Source organism: Camelus bactrianus, chromosome 32, assembly GCF_048773025.1.
Source record: "Camelus bactrianus isolate YW-2024 breed Bactrian camel chromosome 32, ASM4877302v1, whole genome shotgun sequence".
NCBI lineage: Eukaryota > Metazoa > Chordata > Mammalia > Artiodactyla > Camelidae > Camelus > Camelus bactrianus.
Genome location: NC_133570.1, coordinates 10,870,494 through 10,888,645, shown reverse-complemented (window position 1 = coordinate 10,888,645; position 18,152 = coordinate 10,870,494). Strand labels below are relative to the sequence as shown.

At 42.0% G+C, this 18,152-nt stretch overlaps 1 protein-coding gene and 1 pseudogene across 2 annotated transcripts; one reads left to right on the top strand and one right to left on the bottom strand.

The window, feature by feature from the left end:
• Positions 1 to 1,361: 1,361 nt before the first annotated feature.
• On the top strand, positions 1,362 to 7,385 carry PEBP1 (phosphatidylethanolamine binding protein 1). Of its 2 annotated transcripts, none has more exons than XM_074356103.1 (4): positions 1,362 to 1,631; positions 2,814 to 2,927; positions 3,620 to 3,716; positions 6,351 to 7,385. In XM_074356103.1, the coding sequence occupies exons 1-4, from the start codon at positions 1,428 to 1,430 to the stop codon at positions 6,566 to 6,568; spliced, it is 633 nt and encodes a 210-aa protein (XP_074212204.1). In that variant the 5' UTR covers positions 1,362 to 1,427; the 3' UTR covers positions 6,569 to 7,385. The 2 variants fall into 2 exon arrangements, with proteins under 2 accessions (XP_074212204.1, XP_010961919.2); XM_010963617.3 differs by having other exon boundaries at positions 1,364 to 1,631; positions 2,814 to 2,923; positions 3,616 to 3,716.
• Positions 7,386 to 7,511: 126 nt separating this feature from the next.
• Positions 7,512 to 8,910, bottom strand: LOC105075723 (lysophospholipase-like protein 1 pseudogene; annotated as a pseudogene).
• Positions 8,911 to 18,152: the final 9,242 nt, after the last annotated feature.

Sequence of the window (18,152 nt, the reverse complement as noted above, 5' to 3'; positions counted from 1 at the left end):
GAGAGACAGGGAGGTGAGAGATGTCTACAGGGACTATTAAGTCTAGACTCCATCCTGAGGCAATTAGAGTGGGGCACAGAGGGCTTTAAAGAAGGGAGATGAGGTGTGGACTGATTTGATTTATATCTGAGAAAGATCACAGTTTGTAATTTAATGTTTGTTGAATGTCATTAATGTTTCTCTCCACTGCCAGACTATACACTCCATGAATTCAGGGACTCTTTTTGCTAACAAGGTTCTCGAAATCCATTTATGGAAGAATTGATGGAAAGAAGCAATAATCATATTAGTGCTTCATGTCGAAGGCATTACTTCTGGTCTGGACTTAAGTAGACACTTAACTAGCTGTGATTCATTCCCTTTAAAGTACATATTCTTTGACCTAGTATCTTCTGTCTAATAAAATTTTCATAAAACTATCCACCAAGTGGTTTGTTGAATAAATTGTGGTGCATCTAGAGAAGCTCTGGGGAAACTGCTGGAAAGAGGCAGGAGTTTGGCTACGGGGTACATGCAATCAAGCATACATCTTGGTAGAAGGCAGCTGCTGGTCACTAGGAAGAGATATCTCAGTTAATGATTTTGGTGCTTTTCTAAGTGTGGGAAGATGCAAAAATCTCAATTCATAAGAAATTTCTCCTGGAATTTAACTATCTAAGGGTTTTGCCTCTTTTCCACCAAAGCACAGAATGCCTCATCCTGCTCTTGCCCTGAATTCTTTTCAGGGTGTATTTGTGGGTCTGGGACTGCAGCGGCTAATGACCTCATCCTTATAGAACCTTGTGATGAGCGACATTCTTTGTCTTACAGGTTTAAAAATAGTAACTTCTTAAAAAAAAAAAATCATTTCCCAAAAACCCTGCTTGGACCATGAGGGGGTAGGGGGATCAAATACAAGTGCAAATATATTTCTCCGTTAGGAAAAAATACTCAAAAGTTCTCTCAGGCTCTTTCTGGCCGTTACGAAAGCCAGTGAGCATGAGCGAGAGTACAGTGAGGGACAGGCAATCCGCCCGTTTTAAGAGGTGCAAGAGAAAAGCGAGGCCTTACCGTTTCTGCATTTAGAAAGTAGAGCAAAGAATCCTGCAAAAAGGTTAAAAAACAATCAAAGGTAGCTCAGGTGCATTTCTTAAAGCAACAATCTTGCAAACCCAGTTCTTCCCCCACCCCCACCCCCCGGGTTAGGCGGAGGAGGGACGCAGGTAGCAGGCCCCTGCTGCGCGAAAAGAAAGGCCAAGCCTGAAGCGGTGACCCGGGATAGCCAGACGACTCGCGGTCAGGGTTCAACCAATCAAAGAGCAGAGTGGGGCCCAGCCTCGCCGGTGATTGGAAGATCGAGGAGGGGCGGGGCGGTGACTCCAGCGCATGCGCTCCTCCGCAGCTTGGCCCGCGTTTCCTCCGTGCAGTTTGCAGACCGCTGGGAGTGTATGTTGCGGATTTGCTCCTTCCCTGCTCTCCTTTGGCTTTCCCTGCTGTCTGCCCTGCTCAGCCCCGCGATGCCGGTGGATCTCAGCAAGTGGTCCGGGCCCCTGAGCCTGCAGGAAGTGGATGAGCGGCCGCAGCACCCGCTGCTGGTTAAATACGGCGGGGTGGAGGTCGATGAGCTGGGCAAAGTGCTGACACCCACCCAGGTACCCGAGGGCGGCGAGGGTGCAGCTGTCCGAGGCTAAGAGGCCCTCAGGCCGGCGGGGCGGGGACCCGGAGGAGGTGGGGAGGACGTTCCGGCCTCCGTGCGTCCAATTCACCGAGAAAAAGGGGTGGCTGTACCCATGTAGCAGGCCTGAGGACGCCCGGAGCTTGGGGAACCCGGCACGTGGCGGGCGGGGCTCGGCCTGTGGGAGGAATTGATCTATTTTCCCAGTACTTCGAGGCGCAGGCAGTGGCATCGTCCTGGAAACAGTCCAGATCGGGGGGGGGGGGGGTCGGGAAGGGGGCCGTCCTCGAGAGGGAGTGGGCAGTGGCCACCCCCACGACCCCAAAGGCTTCCCTACGGTCTCGGGATTTCAGGCCTCAGTTTGGGGAGCAAAAGCCCCATCCGAGGGCGTATGACGCATTATGTAACCAGTGATCAGCAGTGCCCAGCCATTCCTCCTTTGTTTTAGCGGTCAGGAGCGTGGAGCCATCCAAATGTAAGTGCGTTCTGCAGATGGAAGCTCCAGGGTAACGGCCTTGTTTTACCGTTTGGCCCCTGGTTGCGACCAGGTCCTGGCTGCTGCAAGTGGAGAAACTCGTGTGTCCGAAACCGGCGAGTTGTTGGTCTTTAAACTGAGGGGCAGCGATGTGAATAGACTGCTCGGACGGTTTATTAGTTTAGATGTTTACAGAGTTTCTGTTGGGTGTTTAAGTATAAAGTGTTCCTCTCACGGCCTCCCTTTCCCAGACTCACTGTCAAGTCTGCCCATCTTGGCTTTCTCATTTTCTGTGCACTTTTAAATATCCAATTAATTCAGATTTCACTTTAGCAGACCCGGGGTAACGTGATCTCCAAATCTAGAGACCCTCTCATTCCAGAAAACGTAAGATTGTAGTTGAGAGGACTACTCACTCAGTCAGCTATTCGATCAGCTCCAGGATTAAAATCCTGACCCACTTGTTTCTGTTAATAACATGCTAGGATACTACCTCTGTAGTGTTCCTGGGACTAAAATAAATAATGTATATTAAACTTCAGCTCCTGGCTCTTAGTTGGGTCACTGCACTTGAGCTTTTATTAATAATTTACTCTGCTTCACCTATGAGGAATCTGAGGTCAAAGAAAGAGTGTTGGTTTCTTCAGTGTTTCTGACTTAAGTGCAAGTCCATTCCTTCTGCAGGTTAAGAACCGGCCCACCAGCATTGCATGGGATGGCCTTGATGCAGATAAACTCTACACCTTGGTCTTGACAGACCCGGATGCTCCCAGCAGGAAGGACCCCAAATACAGGCAAGTTGGGGAATGATGTGGAAACAGTGAGTCATCCAAATCTGATCTGGTGCTTCTTGCACCGTGTAAGTCCCTCACTGGACAGACTGTGCTGGGAGAAGTAGACCCAGTTTGGGATGTTTTCATCCCTGCTTAAGCCTGAGTGTGCATTTCACTCCCTAGAGCAAGAGTCTAGAAACTACAGCCAAGAGCCAGATCTGCCCCAGGCCTGTTTTGGTACAGCCCCACAAGCTGAGAATGGCTTTTTTGTTTTGAAGTGAATGGGGGGGTACCCTGAAGAACAATAATACTCTGTGACATGTGGGAATTACGTGAAATTCAGATTTCGGTGTCCATTTAGCTATGATAACTTATGTCCTGTCTCTGGCTGCTTTCGTGCTTTTGGTAGCTGCAGAGTTGAGTAGTTGTGATAGAGACAGTGCAAAGCCTAAAACATTTACTGCCTGGCCCTTTGCAGGAAAAGCTTGCTGACCCCTGCCCTAGAGAATCGGAGGGAGGGAGGGAGTGGCTGGGTCCTCTCTGCTGGCCCATGACGTATGCACTGGCCAAGAAGGCAGGGCCGTCCGTCTTGTCCGTCGCTGCATCCTGGTGTGGAGCACGTGCTTCCTGTGTGTTGGCTGGCTGCACCATGAGTGTGTGTGGGTGTGTGCTCACTTCCATGGGTGCTGATGGTCCTCCGTTCTTCCACATAGGGAGTGGCACCATTTCCTGGTGGTCAACATGAAGGGCAACAACATCAGCAGTGGCACAGTCCTCTCTGATTATGTGGGCTCTGGGCCTCCCAAGGGCACAGGTCAGTAAAGGCTGCTTTGGGAGGGGGCTGGGACGGGAGGCTGGGTGCGTATTAGGAGTGACCTTAAAGTGCTGCAAAATTTTAGTCTGGTTCTTAGAGTTTTATTCTTTTATTTATGAGAGCCCTTACCCTAGTGAAGATTTTAGGCAACTCAGTTCCCCTCTGAGGCAGTTGCCTGTCTGGGGCACTCGGGACCTGCAGTAGTGTCAGGGGGCTAGAGTCTTGGGTACCAGTTAGATGGAAGCAGGGTAATTGGTGAAGAGATACCAAGGAAGTAGCTTTGCAGAATGCTCAGAACAATTTCCCAGGGAAGCTCCACATGGATTAAACAGTTAAATCATCTAAGTTCTAAATTGAACCTTTGCCCTGTAGGATCTTTGAGTGTCTAGTTCCCATGAAAGTTCTCAGAGATAGTCATAGTCTCCAAATTAATTATAAAAAATTGGCTTCTATATCGTTCCCTCTTTGTCTCGAAAATCCAGCATGGTATCTTGAAAAGATCTGGAAGACTTGAAGAACTATATTGAAGATACCCTTATTGATTGCATTGTGTTATACATTATATATCTAGAGAGAGAACACTGTATTGAACCTCTCCACTTTGGACAAATGCTGCTTTAGCTCATGGTGGGAGAAGTACTGTCGGTGCCCACCATGCCTTACAGGGTGTTTCCATTTGCTGGAACAAGGAAGTGGTGGTAGGTGGAGCGTGGCAGAACACGAGCTCTGTACACACCGTCCAGCTGTGAGTTGGCCTGAACCAGGTACAAGAAGGCCCCTGACAAGGGACCTCGTGTTTTATCTGTAGGCCCAGAAGCTTCACACGGCTCCAAGCCCTCTCATGTGTTCCTAAGAGGATGGCAGAGGGACAGCTTTCCCAGCGATCTCTTGAGTTCTCTAAGGCAGTTATACAATTAGGCGGTTTAATTATGGGAACTACACCCATGAGAATAAAGCAATTCTCACGTAGGAGCTGTGTTCTCATTAACAAAAAGAGCTTCAAATACTCACTTCTTTTTTTTTTTCTTTTTTCATATTCTTTAGTAAGGTCTAACTTACATTTAATAAAACATACAGATCAGGAGGGTTTAGTCAGTGACTATTGATTGGTGCCCACGAACATGTACACACCACTGAAAATGAGGTGTAGGATATTTCTGTTGTCCCAGGAGGTTCTTTAAGTGATCTTTTAAGTTAAATTTCCCCAGAGCTAACCATTCTCTGACTCCTCCCTCCATAGATTACTCTTGCTGCTCATGGAGTCAGACACATGGTACCATGCAGTATGCATTTGTTTTTGGTCTTTTTGATTCAAGGTTAACATCTGTGAGATTAATCCATGTTATTGTCATATTAGTAGTTCATTCCTGTTCATTGCTAAGTGGTATCCCATGGTGGGAATACACCATGCTTTGTATAGTCTTTCTCTGGACATTTGGGTTGTTTCCAGTGTTTGGAGATAACGAATAAAGCTGTTATTTCTGTTCTTGTCCTTTTGTGGGCAAGTATCTCCACTTGGGTAAATGCTGAGTAGAAATGTTCGAGGGTGGGTCATAGAAATTGTCTGAGTGTTTTCCAAAATGGCTGAAAATTTTTTACACTCTAATCAGCAGTATAGGAGAGTTTTAGTAGATCCATAGAAGATTCGCACCATATGTAGATCCATACCAAGATTCATCCGTGTTATAGCACGTGACAGAATTTCCTTCTTTTTTAAGGCTGAATAATATTCTGTTGTACATATATACTACATTTTGTTTATCCATTCATTCATCAGTGGACATTGACATTTGGGGTGCTTCACCTCTGGGCTATTGTGAACAAAGCTGCAGTGAACTTAGGTGAATAAATATTTAAATAAATTTTATTTTTAAGTAGCTCATGGTACCTATTTGTGTCGAGTACTTGGAGTTTGCAGGAAACTGCATGGGTAATAGGGTGCTTGCTGGCTGGTTTTAAAACATTCTTTGCTACTTAATTGGTTAAAGTGAGTTTGGGTCGTTTCTTTCAAAGTAAGTCTCTAGACATCTAAGGAGGTGAGTTTTGGAGGCAGAGAGATACTTTTAGGCTTTGCTGTGGTGTGATGAGCACCTGGTCAGGGACTTGCTGTGTCCTTCATCCATTTCTCACATATTTTTTAGCACCTCCTGTTTACCATGCACGAGGGTAGGTTATGGGGTGAAAATGGTCAACAAGACAAACATCATCGCTTTATAGAGCTCTCTTTCTAGTGAGATTAAAAAGTAAGGATTTTAGGGAACAGTGTTACTGTGGAAGAAGTAAAATGAGCATTCTGGTGGGAGTGGTGGAAAATGAACAGCAGTAGGGTTCTGGTGGGATAGACTGGGGCCTCGAGGGGGATGAAGGAGCAGAGCGGGAGGAGAGTGGTCAAGGGAAGACCCTGTGGGTCCTTAGAGGCCGGAACATGGGGTGGGGGCTTTATGCAGATTGCAGCAGGGAGCCACTGGGTGGTTTTCAGCAGGTGAATGACCCACCTCTCAGGATCCTCAGTGTCCCTCTCCTCAGTGGGGTGGTCTGGGTCCCTCCAAGTTGGTGAGTTCTCCAAAAATGGGTAACATCTCCCTCTCAGATGCCAAGCTGTGTGTATGTCTCCCCTCCTGCCTCTCCCTCCAGGTCTTCACCGCTACGTCTGGCTGGTTTACGAGCAGAACAGTCCACTGAAGTGTGACGAGCCCATCCTCAGCAACCGGTCTGGAGACCACCGCGGCAAATTCAAGGTGGCGTCTTTCCGCAGAAAGTACGGGCTGGGGGCCCCGGTGGCCGGCACGTGTTACCAGGCGGAATGGGACGACTATGTGCCCAAACTCTACGAGCAGCTGTCTGGGAAGTAGAGAAGGGCTAGGAGATGGGAACCGTCCCCAGTGTTGCCAAGCAGTGTTTCAAGTTTAATGATGCATGTAGATTTCTCCCCTTCCCTGTTCCCGAGCTCTGAGCAGTCAGATCTAGGTTTAGGGTGACTTTTCCTTCTACCCGTCCTAATTCTAGAGGGTACACACTCTGGTTTATGTTTAGATCAAATCTGAAGTCCATTTGGGGGGATATTTCATACTGTGATGGGGTCATCAAAATGTTAACGTTAAGAGTAGCAACCCAGAATTTAAGGAAGAAGAAAATTCTGGTAAAAAGACCAGGCCTATCGTAATAGATTAAGAGCATCAGAGAATCTTCAAGGGACGTTGAAAAAAGATTTGTGGTGAGCGGGAGCCCAGGATTGTGTGCGTAATAGAGTAAGAGCATCAGAGAATCTTCAAGGGAGGTTGAAGAAAGATTTGTGGTGAGCGGGAGCCCATCTTCTAGCGTGTTCTCACAGCCCTGTCTCTCACCAAGACAACCAGGGGCTGGCATGTTCACTAACCACCCCCCACCCCCATGTGGTACATCTCAGGCTGGTTACTGGGTGTCAGTGTCCTGCTCTGGCTGCTTTCAAGAGCAGTACTGGAAAAGCAATAGAGCTTTGCTTTGCTGTTGGAGCCCGGCCACCTAGAGCTGCAAGACTGGGTGAGAGGTTTATCAGAAATCCGAAAATCTATGCCTGTTAAATTGATTGTTCTTCTTTGGTGTAAGAAAAGCCAGCTTGGACTTGCTGAATGTTGTGTTAATTCTGCTATTTGCTTAGTTGAATAAAAATAAAAACGTTGTGTGGATGAACCAGGCCTCCAGATATTTTGCCCTTTCGTGTGTGGGGTTTCCTAAATGTGGGAAGTCATGAGAGCCCCTAAGGGTCGGTATCCCGTTTCCATAACCAGCAGGATGATTGGGACTTGATTCAGGGACCAGAGGGTCCACACTTATACATGTCCCACTAAATACAGCAGGAGCAACCATTTAAACTTGAGGTTTAAAGAAAAAAAATATCACAAAACTTTAGGCCAAGTCTTCTTGCCCCAAAAGCAGCTTTGCTTTTTGTAATTGGCCCTTTCCACCTGACAGTAAAGCTAGTTGAAAACCTTCCTCCTTGGTGTAGTTCTGTATAATGACTGAGAAATTAGCCCACGTCTCTCACTGTTCTGATTGTAATCCCTATAGAATCCGTACCAAAAAGGGGAAGGTGGGGCAAGGGAGGATGACTTTGACACCACTTGATGTACCAAAAGAAAGGATGGAAATTGACACAACGTAAACTGACTATAACTCAAAATAACATTAAAAATGTATATATTCATATACATATAACACACTCTCTGGAAAGATCTATAACAAAATGTTAATGGTGGATGCTTCTAGGCAATGATATTACAGGTGTATTTTACTTAAAAAAAACAAAAAACAAAAAACAAAGGAGGTTTCACTGACCTGGTCTGTTGATGTGGAGGGATGCTGATCAGGCCTGGCACGTGCTTAGCAGGGCTGGGCCCTTCTTCCCTTTCACGGCAGTACTTTCTTCTCTGGAAAAACTTGGAAATGTTGCCTCATGTAGTCTCTGGGGGTGGATAAGGTAGAGTCAATTTTTTTTTTTTAACCTCAGGGTTTTAAAGTTCAATTTTAAAAAATATTTCTTAATATTTAAAGTATTTATCAAATTAGAATTTGGTGGTAAAAATCTCTTTTCACAAAGACGTCACCTATAAACCAATCAGTCTTGATTCATTCAGTTTGCCTTTCCAATCCTGGTCGCTTTGTGAGAATCCACAACTTCAGATTTTCTAGCTCACCTTTGCTTAACTCCTGGTAAACACCTGGGAAACTGAAATTTTGTGCTCACTCCTGGAGATTTTTAACATTGAGTTTGTCTTTTCACCCCAAGAATGAGGAACTAACTCATCTGCAGTACCACAACATGGAAATAATTCAGGGAGTACACCATCACTTTTCTGAAGAGTCTGGTAAACAGCAGATGTTTTTATTCAGAAAAGCAGAAAGAGCAAATACTGCCGCAACTTGGTATTTCTATATGCTAATTGCATTGCCACGCACCCACCCATAGGAAAGCCTACTAATACCATGTTCTTCTTGAGGCCACTTTTTACTTCATCAATCAAATGTGTAAGCACCTGACACATTAACATCAATCGATTCAAGGTGTTCTGGGTAGTCATTAGATACAAATCTGTCTGAATCATCCATTGGAGATTGCTCCTTTCAAAGGAGTAGATGGTCAGGGAGGAGCTGTTGGATAAATAACTTTTATGTGTTGGAATATTAAACCTTGATGTAAAACTTGCTATGTCCACATTCTCAGTCCTTGTCCAGAGTCACCTGGGCTGTGCTGGGAAGATCAGAGAGGCGCCATGCCTCCCAGCCAGCCACACAGTGCAGCGCTGCAGGCCCTGGGAGCATGAGGCAGCCGCGGTGGCTGCTGCCTTGAACAGGGGTGGGGCGTGTGTCCCAGGCCCCGCCCACTAAAATTCAGCTTTTAGATAGTATTTTGTAAAACAGATGTTATAAAGGAAACAACTACCCTGTTGACCTTAAAAATAAATGTGAGGATAAACAAGTTCCTACTGTATAGCACAGGGAACTATATTCAATACCTTGTAATAGCTTAAATGAAAAAGAACATGAAAAGGAATATATATACATATAACTGAATCACTATGCTGCACACCAGAAATTAACAACATTGTAAACCTGTACTTCAATTTAAAAAATAAAATGAATTAATAAAAAAATAATACATATGAAGAGATGTGTAAGTAATCTTAGAAGCAAAGGGATACCGTGCTTCACCTATTAAACTGGAAGGGAGACTTGAACTTGCCCAAGGGCACCGGGCTAGGAAGTGGGCGATTCTGGTTCTGCAGGCAGCTCTGGCCTCAGAGCCCAGCTCATCACTGCCGTGCCTACTTGCACACAAAATACCCTTTGAGGCTCAGCCTCCTCATGTGCAAAATGGGTGGGGGTGTGCGGGGGGAGGAAACATTAATCTGCCTTGTCTATCTCAGAGGGTTGTTGCAGAACCACAAAATGATGTTTTGTTGTGATTAAGTGAATTCATCCACGGCAGTGATTAACGTGACCTGACTGACATGCAGGAACACATGACCACAAGTGGCCCGCTCTCCTCAAGGCTGCTTCCTGGTTTATCAAAAGTGTGTCTGCAGGGTTTAGGGTGAAGAGCAATAGGAGGCTGTTCGATATCATGGTGCAGCTTCAGCAGCCCTGCCAGAGCCCAGGATTTCTACTCTGGAGCCTTGCCCATCATTCTGACTTGATGGCAGAACATATGTCAAGCGGGGCAATTACTCCGGAAGTCCTATATTAGATCCTGATGAACAGATCCTAAGACCAGGCCTCAGAAACACAGGACTGGCATCTCTCTCATACTTAAACATGATAGTACTGGCCCAAAGCCTCTGCTGGGTCAGAGAGTGAACTGGTGCAGCTTCAATGCCTACTTTTAAAACCTTTCAGCTGTTTGCAGCTGCTCTGGGATGTAGATCCTTAAATGGCCTATGAGGCTCTGTATGATCTGAGCCCCTTTCTCCTCTCTAGCCTCCTACAGTTGTCTTCTCTTTAAACTCCAAACTTGCTGGCTGCCTCTCAGTTCCTGGATGAGCCAGACTACTTCCAGATTTGGTCCTTTACAGACGGTGCCTGGAATCTTCCCCTTCCACTTTCTTTGACAATATCCCATTCGCCCTTTAAGTATTCCTTGACTGACTTTCAGGGAATCCTTCCACGACTAGGTAAGATTCTCCTGTGCTGCTTAAAATTGTAATTTTAAAATATGTATATTGTGTAATTTTTAATTTAATGTTTACCTCCTCTATTAGTCGATCCTTCACGGAGGGAAGGGCAACCAATTTCCTGCTCAATTATCTCTAGCATCACACATATGTCTCATATATAATGAAATCTCAGTGACCGTCAGTCAAATGAATAATTGTAAAGGGGTTCTTAAGTTTAGGGAGCATGGGCTTCTTTATATCTATACACTGTGCCAAAAGAGTTCCTTCTTCCCTTTCCCAGATGTATCCTTCTACAAAAGTTCACATATAACTGAGTTTTTACAGAGTTCTGTAAAGCCCATTCATCAACTCCTTAATTCTGATGACCACAAGCAACAGAAAGCTAATCTCAGTCTAATGTCCCCTCCAATCAGGAATCTGTATCTTTTAGCTTTTTTCTTACCCTACTCTTATCTCCTGTCCTCGGTCTGCTTGTACCTTTTTCTTGAGGAAACTCAAATGGACTGAAAAATTTCCAATAGTCTTACGATCACATTTCTGGAAGTACTAAATAGGGCCATCTCTCAGATTCTACCTTGATAAGCTCCCACTTAACCTGTTAACAGGTAGAGTATTTCTTTTTCAACTTTATTGAAGTATAATCGAAGTGCATTATGCTGCACATACTTAAGCTTGTAATTTGATAAGTTTTATGTAGGTATATACCAGGAAACCATCACCAAGATCAAGATAAACAATTCCATACCTCCAAAAGCTTCTTCGCCTCTCTGTAATTCATCCCTTCTCCTTCTAGCCTTCTCCCACGTCACTACTGATCTGCCTTCTGTCACTATAGTTTCCATTTTCTAGAATTTCACATAAGTGGAATCATATCGCACATACTCTTTTTTGGCCTGGCTTTTGAGGTTGATCTGTGTTGCTGCACATAGCAACAGTTCAAGTAGTATCCATCGTATGCACGTGACAATTTATCCATTCAACTGGTGTTGGACATTTGAGGGTTTTCTAGGTGTTCTTGCTATTGCACAGCTGCTATGAATATGTGTATAGGTTTCTGTGTGAACCTAGGCTCTCATTTCTAGTGTAAAAACCTAAAAGTGGGGTTGTGGGTTGTACACTAAGCGTGTGTTTAACTTCATAAGAAACTGCCAAACTGTCTTCAAAAGTAGATATACTATTTTACATTATGAGAGTTTCACTTGCTCCACATACTCAACAAAATTAGTGTTTTCTTTTTTTTTTTCTAGACATTTTAATGGACATGTAGTGTTCTCTCTTTTAGGTTGGATTTCCCTGATGGCTTTTGATGTTGAGCATTTTTCCATGTGCTTACTGGTTATTTGTATGTCTTTTTTTGGGAAAGTGTCCACATTTTGTCTCATTTTCTTATTGCTCATCTTTATATTATTTAGTTGTAAGAGTCATATATATCCTGGACACACACCTTTGTCTGAAATGTGTTGTGAATATTCTCTTGGTCAGGCTGCGGCCTGTCTTTGGAAGAGCAAAATTTACTTGTTTTAATGAAAGTAAAAATAAATAAATAAATAAATAAATAAATAAATAAATAAATAATGGTTCCTACTTTTTCTGTTCTAAGAATCTTCTGCCTAGTCCAAGCTCACAAAGATTTTCTCCTGTTTTCTTCTAGAAGTTTTATAGTTTTAGATTCTTTACTTGAGTCTATCATCCTTTTTTTTTTTTTTTTTTTTTACACTGGATAACTCTTTTATTAAAGAGCACAGGATATAAATCTATGCTGGAATGAATGTAATGAATATTTTAATCCTGAAAATAGACACAGCTTGTTAGATAATCCTAAAGGAAAAGTTCTTCTTCACCAGGAATACCATTTTCCTTGAATCACAAGTAGAGGATTATTCATTATTCAAATAGTTATAGATTACTTTCCTGTATAAGAACAAAGGCAAGGATGTCCACTGTAACTAGGACTGTTAATATTACACTAGAATTTCTAGAAAATATAATAGGATAAAAGTAAAGCAAAACAAAATAGTAAGAGATTTAGAGAAAGATAATCTATACTTTCATTATTTGTGTATTATCTAGAAATACAAAGGAATCAACTTTATATCTTTTTAAAAAAATTTGTTTATTGAGTTAGTCATTTTACAGTGTGTGTCAAATTCCAGTGTAGAGCACAATTTTTCAATTATACATGAACATATATACATTCATTGTCACATTCTCTTTCGCTGTCAGCCATCCCAAGATCCTGTATATATTTCCCTGTGCTACACAGTACAATCTTGTTTATCTATTCTACATTTCCCACCCCCTGTCCCCCTGGCAACCACAAGTTTGTATTCTATGTCTATGAGGCTGTTTCTGTTTTATATTTATGTTTTTTTTTTTAAGACTCCGCATATGAGCGATCTCATATGGCATTTTTCTTTCTCTTTTTGGCTTACTTCACTTAAAACGACATTCTCCAGTAACAACCATGTTGCTGCAAATGGCGTTATGTTGTCGGTTTTTATGGCTGAATAGTATTCCATTGTATAAATATACCACTTCTTTATCCAATCATCTGTTGACAGACATTTAGGCTATTTCCATGTCTTGGGTATTGTAAATAGTGCTGCTATGACTATTGGGGTGCAGGTGTCATCCTGAAGTAGGGTTCCTTCTGGATATATGCCCAGGAGCGGGATTCCTGGGTCATATGGTAAGTCTATTCCTAGTCTTTTGAGGAATCTCCATAGTTTTCCACAGTGGCTGCACCAACCTGCATTCCCACCAGCAGTGTAGGAGGGTTCCCTTTTCTCCACAGCCTCTCCAGCATTTGTCATTTGTGGATTTTTGAATGATGGCCATTCTGACTGCTGTGAGGTGATACCTCATTGTAGTTTTGATTTGCATTTCTCTGATAATTAGTGATACTGAGTATTTTTTCATGTGCCTATTGATCATTTGTATGTCTTCCTTGGAAAATTGCTTGTTTAGGTCTTCTGCCCATTTTTGGATTGGGTTGTTTGTTTTTTCTTATTAGGTTGTATGAGCTGCTTATATATTCTGGAGATCAAGCCTTTGTCGGTTTCTTTTGCAAAAATTTCCTCCCATTCTGTAGGTTGTCGTTTTGTTTTACTTATGGTTTCCTTTGCTGTGCAGAAGCTTGTAAATTTAATTAGGTCCCATTTGTTTGTTCCTGCTTTTATTTCTATTTCTTGGGTAGATTGCCCTATGTGGGTTTGTCACCAGTTGTGGGTTCTGGCCAGCAGAAGTCCCACCGAAATGGAATGAATTACTCAAGACTCTGTGGAAAAGTGAAGAGAGCGAGAGGGAGTCGGGAGCCAACTCCATGAACCTCTCAAATGCCCCCACATTTATTGTGTACAATCAAAGGAGAAACCACTGACAGCTGTGTGATGGAATGCAGGAATTTAGGGAAAGACAGGGTGGGATCTAGATTGTAGAGTCTGGCTCAAGGTCAGAAGACCCTTTATCTTTTGGTAAATCATGTTCCTTTGACATTAGCGAGCCTTATAGCATATCAGGGCGGAACTTCTAAGAAGCTGCTTAACATTTTTCTTGGACTCCGGAGGCTGTGCCTGTCTTAGGTTGCCCCCCTCTGGGGGTCTTACCTGTCATTGGCTAACCAGCCTTCTCACCTCTGAGTCTGCAGCTTTTTATTACTTGTTTACCATTCCAGCCCAAGACTTGTTCCTTTTGGGGGCCTACAGTTTACCTTTAGGGAAGTCATGGGAAGAGGGGAGCAAGATACATTCTTATAGATATGTTAAAGCAGACCACCAGCCCAGCCAGTTCCTTGCTTTGGGGATAGAAGACTATCCTACAGCAGGCACGCCCAGTGCTTATAGCCAAGGGCCTGGGTGGTTGCTTTGCAAGGAGCAAGAGTGCTATCTAAAACCTCAACTATGCAAGCAAGGCAGTTACTAAGCACATTTGCTCTTCTTTAAGGAGACAAGTGGCTGGGGTCTGTTACAATTTGTTAACCCAATCATGGGCTCCCACAGCCCTAGGAGAACATTTCTGAGATGTATGTCAGATAATGTTTTGCCTATATTTTCTTCTGGGAGGTTTATTGTATCTTGTATTATTTTTAAGTCTTTGATCCATTTTGAGTTTACTTTTGTGTATGGTGTAAGGGAGTGTTCTAGCTTCATTGATTTACATGTTGCTGTCCAGTTTTCCCAACACCATTTGCTGAAGAGACTGTCTTTATTCCATTGGATAGTCTTGCCTCCTTTGTTGAAGATTAGTTGACCAAAAGTTTGTGGGTTCATTTCTGGCCTCTCTATTCTGTTCCATTGGGCCATATGTCTGTTTTTGTACCAGTACCATGCTGTCTTGATGACTGTAGCTCTGTAGTGTTGTCTGAAGTCTGGGAGAGTTATTCCTCCAGCCTCTTTTTCTTCAGTAATGCTTTGGCAATTCTAGGTCTTTTGTGGTTCCATATAAATTGTATTATGATTTGTTCTAGTCCTGTGAAATATGTCCTGGGTAATTTGATAGGGATTGCATTAAATCTGTAGATTGCCTTGGGCAGTATGACCATTTTAACAATATTGATTCTTCCAATCCAGGAGCATGGGATATCTTTCCATTTTTTACAGTCTTCTTTAATTTCCTTAATCAGTGTTTTATAGTTTTCTGTGTATAAATCTTTCACCTCCTTGGTTAGATTTACTCCTAGGTATTTTATTACTTTGGGTGCTATTTTAAAGGGGATTGTTTCTTTTCTTTCTTTTTCTGTTGATTCATCATTAGTGTAAAGAAATACAACTGATTTTTGAACGTTAATCTTGTAACCTGCTACCTTGCTGAATTCTTCAATTATTTCTAGTAGTTTTTGTGTGGACCTTTTAGGGTTTTCTACATATAGTATCATGTCATCTGCATAAAGTGACACTTTTACCTCTTCTTTTCCAATTTGGATCCCTTTTATTTCTCTCTCTTGCCTGATTGCTGTGGCTAGTATTTCCAAGACTATGTTGAATAGGAGTGGTGATAGTAGGCATCCTTGTCTTGTCCCAGATTTTAGTGGGAATCTTTTGAGTTTTTCACCATTGAGTACTATGCTGGCTGTAGGTTTTTCATATATAGCTTTTATTATGTTGAGATATGTTTCCTCTATACCCACTTTGGTGAGAGTTTTTATCATAAATGGGTGTTGAATTTTATCAAAACCTTTTCCTGCATTTATTGAGATGATCATGTGGTTTTTGTCCTTTCTCTTGTTGATGTGATGTATTACATTGATTGATTTGCATATGTGGAACCATCCTTGTGTCTCTGGGATGAACCCCACTTGATCATGATGTGTAATCTTTTTTATGTGCTGTTGGGTTCTGTTTGCTAGTATTTTGGTAAGGATTTTTGCATCTATGTTCATCAGTGATATTGGTCTGTAATTCTCTTTTTTGGTGGTGTCTTTGCCTGGTTTTGGTATCAGGGTGATGGTGGCTTCATAGAATGAGTTTGGGAGTATTCCCTCTTTTACAATCTTCTGGAAGAGTTTGAGAAGGACTGGTATGAGTTTTTTGCATGATTGGTAGAATTCCCCGGTGAAGCCGTCCAGTCCTGGACTTTTATTTGTAGGGAGGTTTTTTATTGCTAATTCGATTTCATTTCTAGTGATTGGTTTGTTCAAGTAGTCAGTTTCTTCTTGAGTCAGTCTTGGTGGACTGTATGTTTCCAGAAACTTGTCCATCTCCTCTAGGTTATCCATTTTGGTTCCATATAGTTCTTCATAACATTCTCGTATGATATTCTGTATTTCTATTTTATTTGTTGTAATTTCTCCATTTTCCTTTCTTATTTTGCTTATTTGTGCTCTCTCTTTTTTCTTCTTTGTGAGTTTGGCCAGAGGTTTGTCGATTTAATTTACTCTTTCAAAAAACCAGCTTTTGGTTTGATTGATTTTTTTCTATTGTTTTTTAAATCTCTATTTTATTTATTTCCTCCCTGATCTTTATTATTTCCTTCCTTCTGCTGACTTTTGGGTGTTTTCGCTCTTCTTTTTCTAGTTATTTTAGCTGGTGGGTTAGACTGTTTATTTGAGATTGTTCTTTTTTGAGGAAGGCCTCTATCACTATAAACTTCCCTCTTAGCACTGCCTTTGCTGTGTCCCATAAGTTTTGTGTGGTTGTGTTTTTCATTTGTCTCAAGGTATTTTTTAATTTCAACTTTGATTTCATCATTGACCCATTGATTTCTTAATAGCATGTTGTTTAATCTCCATCCTGCTGGCCTCTCCGTTGGTACTAAACAGATAGAAATATAATCTCAAACCCATCCTACCAAGAACAAAAAATTTAAAAGAGAAAGAAAAAGCAAAACAGTGCGGGGCTGGTCCCACGGGGAGGGAGTGGCAAAGGAGGACTGGCTGTTCTCCCTTTCCTGTCTTCCTTTGGATTATCTGAGTATTTTAATTCATGTGCAGATTTTTGGCTATTACTTCTTTAGGTTTTCTTTTTGGTAACTTGCTCTAGGAGTTACAATATATATAACTAATTTTTCATAGTCTGCTTAAAATAAGAATTGTACCACTTCATGTAAAATATAGAAGCATGGCAACCATATGGGTCCTTCACCCCCAACTTTTAAGTTATAGCTGTCATATGGGTTGCATTTATATACACTGAAACCCTCACCAATGTTATATTTTTTGCTTTCAACGAAGTATATATTTCATATATATACAAATTTTTTAAAAATATTTTTTAAAAATATAAGAGGGAAAAACGTCTTTTATATTTATCTAGATATTTACCATTTGTTGCTCTTCCTTCATACCAGAAATCCAAGTTTCCTTCAGGTATCATTTCCCTTCAGTAGGAGGAAATTCTTTAGCATTTCTTGTAAAGTAAGCGGTGGCAATGACTTCTTTTTCTTCATCTGTGAATGGTTTTATTTTGCCTTCATTCCTCTGTCTAGGTTGCTTCTCCACAGTCCACCTGCTTTTATTTTTCAGTATCCTCAGATAGTTCCTTTTGCATTTTGTCTAGGTTTTAGTAGTTATCAGCAGGAGAAGCACACTGCTATGCAAAACTAGAACAAAAATGTGGGTTTTTTTTTTTTAATGTTTTATCATTTCTATGGCAAAATACATTACTAAATTAAAATCAGAGAGGTATATGGAGTTCTTACATGGGCCTGTTTCCAGTGGCCAAGGAATACTTTGATTTATAGGCAAATAATTACAGATGGTAGTAAATTCAGTAAGTAAATTTTTACTCAGTTAAGTAGATATCACTGGTAAGTGTTTTCTGACATTCCCTATGATTGTTTCAGTTCTTTTAAACTCCTGGTAGCACCCAGCACCTGCACCATCATGGCTTGTCTTATTCCACTTGAGTAACCTAGTAACCTCTTGCTGATTTACTTGTTTCAGTGGAGATTTAAACCATGAGCTTCAGCATAGTGACCCCAACTATCTTATTTACTGCTACATCCCCAGGCACACAGTAGATGCTCATTAAAATTTCCTGAACAAGCTGAAGCTACACTGATCCAGGCACTTCCGATCACCTTTAATTTTCTCTACTTTTCTCTGTATCTATAGCACTTATTACCATGTAAGATCATTTTAAATTATAATTATTATGTGTTATCATTTTCCTCCTACCTTGAATATAAGCTCTATTAGGGCGAGGATCTTCACCTGTTTGAGATACACTGATGGATCTTAAGCATCTGGCATCGCACCTGACATACACAGCACTCAGTAAATATTCATTGAATGGTCAGTTGCAAATCAAAGGTAAGCAGCCCTTACAGTATTGATGACAAACTTACAATA

Coding starts and splice junctions, on each gene's coding strand:
- PEBP1 (XM_074356103.1), top strand. CDS start 1,428: ATGTTGCGGATTTGCTCCTTCCCTGCTCTCCTTTGGCTTTCCCTGCTG. Junction 1,632..2,813: donor AAGTGCTGACACCCACCCAG/GTACCCGAGGGC, acceptor TTCCTTCTGCAG/GTTAAGAACCGGCCCACCAG. Junction 3,717..6,350: donor TGGGCCTCCCAAGGGCACAG/GTCAGTAAAGGC, acceptor CTCTCCCTCCAG/GTCTTCACCGCTACGTCTGG.